This window comes from Helobdella robusta (genome assembly GCF_000326865.2).
Source record: "Helobdella robusta unplaced genomic scaffold HELROscaffold_7, whole genome shotgun sequence".
Taxonomy (NCBI): domain Eukaryota; kingdom Metazoa; phylum Annelida; class Clitellata; order Rhynchobdellida; family Glossiphoniidae; genus Helobdella; species Helobdella robusta.
Window position 1 is genome coordinate 5,492,583 of NW_008705398.1, and position 5,348 is coordinate 5,497,930.

General features: G+C 35.0%; 1 protein-coding gene across 1 annotated transcript; it reads right to left on the reverse strand.

Moving 5' to 3' along the window:
- Positions 1–853: 853 nt before the first annotated feature.
- Positions 854–5,223, reverse strand: HELRODRAFT_165225 (hypothetical protein; the record flags this gene model as incomplete). Its single annotated transcript, XM_009031074.1, has 3 exons — positions 854–2,765; positions 3,130–3,273; positions 3,461–5,223. The coding sequence occupies 3 exons, from the start codon at positions 5,221–5,223 to the stop codon at positions 854–856; spliced, it is 3,819 nt and encodes a 1,272-aa protein (XP_009029322.1).
- Positions 5,224–5,348: the final 125 nt, after the last annotated feature.

A 5,348-nucleotide genomic window follows, 5' to 3' on the forward strand; every position in this document is an offset into this window, starting at 1 on the left:
AAATGCAAGAAATTAATAAAAATTTTGTTTATGAACAAAAATTCGTCGTACGAAAAATTGAAAAACTCAATTGCAAATTGAACGACGCATACAATGCTGAGATATTTTTAAACAACTGCACATCAGATAAACTCAACCTAATATTTATATATATATAGCAGAGTACAGAAATGACAAGAAATAAAATACTGATATATATTGCGTAAAAAAGTAAACCAGAAACATTTAAGCATTAAATATTATACAACAACATTAATAATCATTGATTAGTGCAATAATAATAATAATAATAAATGTAATGTGTGGTCTATGGCCTACAAAGTTTCACATGAATATATGTGAGCAGTGTATTACACAGACACACACACAGACACACACACACACATATATATATATATATATATATATATATATACACACATATACATGTAAATGTTGGTAATAGACCATAATTTTTACATGTATATGTTTATATTTATATGTAAAAACATATACATGTATGTATGTACATTTAACCGGATATGTTTACAACAGTAATATACATACGAATGTATTAAAAATCCAGTAAATTATTCCAATGGTGGCACTTTACCATAACGACATCAATATCCTACTCTATGTGACATTAATTATTATAACAATTGGTTACACAACTCGTTTACGCTGACAGGACTTTTACTGTAATCTTTCATTAAATTGGTAAAAAGTTGTCTCAGTAGCATAGCAGAAATATGGTTGATAACATTTATTATCTAGAAAACAAATTTTGCCACCTCAAATGAGGACGATTACTTAAATAACTGAGTATTTTTCATTTTTTAAATTTATTGATTAATTATATTAACTATTATTATTAGTTAGTAGTAGTAGTAGCAGCAGCAGCAGCAGCCGCAGCAATAGTAGTAGTAGTAGTAGTAGTAGAAGTAGTAGCAGTAGTATTTGCAACAGGTGTACAAGAAATGGAAGTTGTAGTAGTAGCATATGCACCTGAATTAGAAGTACTTATGGATGTTGAAGCAGGGATATTATTATTATTTTTGTTGTTGTTTTTATTATTATTTGTAGTAGTAGTAGTAGTAGTAGCGGAGGTAGAAGTTGTAGCCTCTGCAACAGAGTCACCTACCACCACAAAAACAATTTTAGAATCATCATCGAGAATCCCACCGACGTCGTTGTGATCATCGACATCTTCATAGTCCTCCTCGCCATCACGTGCAGTGTTGTAACTGGAGCAACTTAACTGGGTTTGGGTGGAGCTTATTAAATGAGGTTTCATCGACAGTAATGACACCATTTTATCATCAGTACTACAATCAAAATTATTATTATTATTATTATTATTGTAAACAACGTTCGGAGAATATGACGTCTTCTGGCGGTGTGATTTCGGGGGTTTGAGACAGAGTAAGCTAAGGGGGCGATTTTTCTTTGCAGGGCACACTTGCTGGTCATGTTGGGCAACATTTGTTGATGACCTGTTGTTGGCGGCGTCGTCGTTGTTGATGACTTTTTCCACGTTATTGTTGTTGCAGATCTTATTTTTGTTGACATTATTTTTTTCTAGACCACCTTTGTTTTCTTTCTTCAGTAAATTCAAGCTTGAAAAGTTAACAAGTCGGTTGTCTTCGATGTAAAAGTTTTCCCTTTGAGATAAACGACTTTTTGAATCTTTGTTAATCTTCTTTTCTTTCTTCTTCTTCCGATAAAACTCGCAGCCATCATCATCATCATCATTGAAGAAAAAAGATGAAAAATTATAATTAGGTAAGGAGTGTGTTGGACTGGTAGATGTTGATTGACAGCTCCTGGTACCCTTGCTAGTTGCTTTTAATTTTTTTTTCGTTTGTGACGTGGGGGGTGTTGTGTAACAATCGACAAAAACTTCTTCATCATCACTGCATCTCTGAGCTTCACCTCTCTTATCACGATTGTCACACTCTTTATTGGACTGGATCCCTCTTTCAGGGATGTGCGAATGATCGGAAATGAAGAAACAGTGTTGAAAGTGTTCTACACTTTTTTCAATACCCTCTCTGCATATTCTCTCGATCTCGCTGATAGATTTCGTCAGCTCCAAATCAAATTCATCATCGCAAATGTCATCAGTTGTCGACTGCATGCCTGACTCGTTGGGAAGAGGATGATGAGAGGGATGAGAATGACCTTTGCATGTTTCAAAATTAATGCAACCGATGTGTCTTGTACTAGAATGTGCTTGATTACTAATGTCATCTTCGCTGTCATAATTATTATTATTATTATTATTGTTGTTGTTTTTATTGTTGTTGTTGTTACCACATTTTGACGTCAAATTAATTTTATAATGAACTTTACAATTATGAAGTCTTCCAGATGCACCACCACCACCACCAGCAGCAGCAGCACTGTTGCCATCACCCTCCCTTACATCACCAAGCACTGGTCCTGGCTCAATTATGATTTCCCCATCAGACTGGTCCCCACTGCCATCCATTTCACCAACACCACCCACCACTCCTAATGAATTAGCATCAATATTGATAGGGATGTCGGTGTTGAAAATGGCCGATTCAGTTTTCAGACATTCAGCTTCGATGACTGTCATACAGTTTCCGACTTCAATGAGTTCGAGCAACTTGAGGAGGTACTGTTGTTGCATTTTGTATTGGTCCCTCAGTCTTGATATCTGCTGTAAGCCGTACTCTCTGATTTTGTTCACCTGTATCAGGTAGTTCTCTCTCATCTTCTCGATACGCTGGCACTTGTAATCCTTCAATCGACCACACCTGTTGTCATTTACATTTCAAAGAGTCAAATTGTGTCTGTATGTAAGTATAAGATGAACAGGACCATACAAATAAATACATTATATGACATTCGGGACAGAACCATTTTGAAATCGCAATAACATGTCAATATAACAATTACACACATTAACTAACAAAACAAAAACTTTTCATAACAACAACAACCAATGATGAAAATGACGTAATGAAGTCATAACTTTAACAAAATAAAAATGTCAAGTTACAATGGTACCTTGAATACTTTTTGCCTACCCAAAAAGTTGACACCATTAAATAGCAATTACGTATGATCCCAACCACACATCAACAAACACAGCAATATTAATCCTAGACAGCCACAAACCCATTTTCATAAGTTTCTCTGAGCCTGTCAACCTGCAGACTGCAGTTTTCCTTGATCCTGGTTGACTGGTTGTAGTAGTGCTCTCTCATCCGGTCCATGTGACTCAACACCGTCGTCACAGTTGATTGCTTGTATGTTCGCAGTCTGGTTTGCATAGGTCATGAATATTTCATTGCAAGAATTACAAGAATGTGACAGCACACATCATAACCAACATTATCATAGTTGACATATTCAAGTTTGGCATCAAATCCTTTCAACACAACTTATAAATTGATTGTAAAAATTTTAAATAATGAGGAAAATGATAGTAATAGTAAAAATAATAAACCTATCAATCCGAGCCAATTTGAAAGCAGAGAACTGATCCATGGTTGCAGACTTGAAGGCCAGAAGTTGATCCATCTTAGCAGATTTGTAAGCAGAAAGCCTATCCATCTGAGCTGATTTGAAGCCACTCATCTTCACGAGAATCTCTCTGATGCTCTTCTTCTTCCTCTTCGCCTTCTTGCTGCAGTTGTTGGCAGTGTAGCGAGCCACTGCAAGAATTATTGAGAGGAATGAAAAAGCAGCAGCTGTCAGAAAGCCTACGATGATGCTGCAGATGGTTGTGGTCGACAGAATGCTGTAGTCCAGTTTGATGATGACCGTAAAGTTGCTCATAATTTGCATGCTTGACCTTGTTAATAAAGTTTTGAGTTTTGAGCCAATAGCAGATGTTATGTTATTTGTGTGATTGTGAAAAGTGAATTCATCTTCAAAAGTGGTTGCATTTGAAGCTACGTAGCAAACAAATCTGCCAGCATCAGATGTCGACACATCTCTGATCATGAGGTTGTTGTTAGGCAGAATGCTGAATCTACTCAGTTGTGAATCATCATTATAACTATTATACAAACTGAGTGTAGTGTTGGAGTTTCTATAAAATGTTGTATTCCTATTGGTCACCCAAAACACCAAAAAATTTGATGGCAGTGGTGGTGAAGATGCCAAAGAAGAGGACAATGTTAAAAATAAAGATGAAGTCTCATTATCTTGTTTAGCCTTCCAACTACAAGGTACAACCAATGGTTTATTGACTCTTGCCAAGTAGATACCAGATTGAATAGATTGAATATACCTTGTACATCCCTGATACAACTCAAACAGAGAAGAATATTCAATGCTGTTGAAATCATCCACACAGGAAAACCCAATAAGTTTTGAAGCATTCTCCAATGATATGAGAAAATTGAATACTTTGAAGACTATACTCATTTCGTAACAATGACATTTGAAAGCATTCCCAGCAACGTTAATTAATGGAATTTGATGTCTTGAAATATTTTCCAAAAAGGTGAAGCTATTTAAATTGTTAAATTTCAGGTCTAAAAGAGAAAGAGAAGTCAAATTTTCAAACACTTCATTAGATATATATTTTAATTCTTTGTTATCCTCAATGATGACATTTTGTAAGCTATTTTGTAGTCGGCCTGTTATATTAGCTAAAAAATTTGAACTTTTTAACACGAGTATTCTCAAGTTATCAAAATTAGGTATAGAAATTGAAAGAAAATGATTAGCACTAATGTTTAAATATTCTAAGCTTGGCAGCATGTAAGTCAGTTTGAGAGATAGTGTAGTTAAATAATTGAAGCTAATGTCTAAAGATATCAGGTCATCAAGAATAATTCCATCTGCGAGTATTTCTCGAATGTGGTTGTGAGATATGTTGAGTCCACGAAGCCCTTGAAGTTCGGTGAAAGGTGAAAATTCCAAAACTTGAATCTCATTATAAGAGAAATCCAAGTTAAGTGTAGTGTTTGACGATGCAATGACAGTCGCATCCTTGCTACTAATCAAACCACTGTCACTAACAACGTCTTCTGACTGGACGGAAATGAGAACATCTCTAAGTGTAAGGTGTGATACATTTTTTAAATTCAACCCATAGCCATTACAATTAATAAATGACTGAGAGCCACCAGTCACTACGCATTCTAATCTCTGGCTTTTAGTTTTCACCAAGCCCAACCAAATAAATATTATAAAAATACACAATTTGACATCTAATTTGTGGAATTTCACGTCTACCGATGCGCCAACGTTTTGCATGTGTCCTTTTCCTTCCTCCGCATACCAACCAAACAAAACCAACAAACATTCAATATTCTAAATTTTATATTTATATATAATATAATAAATTTTTTTAAATTTAATTTCTGTGGTAAATGAGTTGA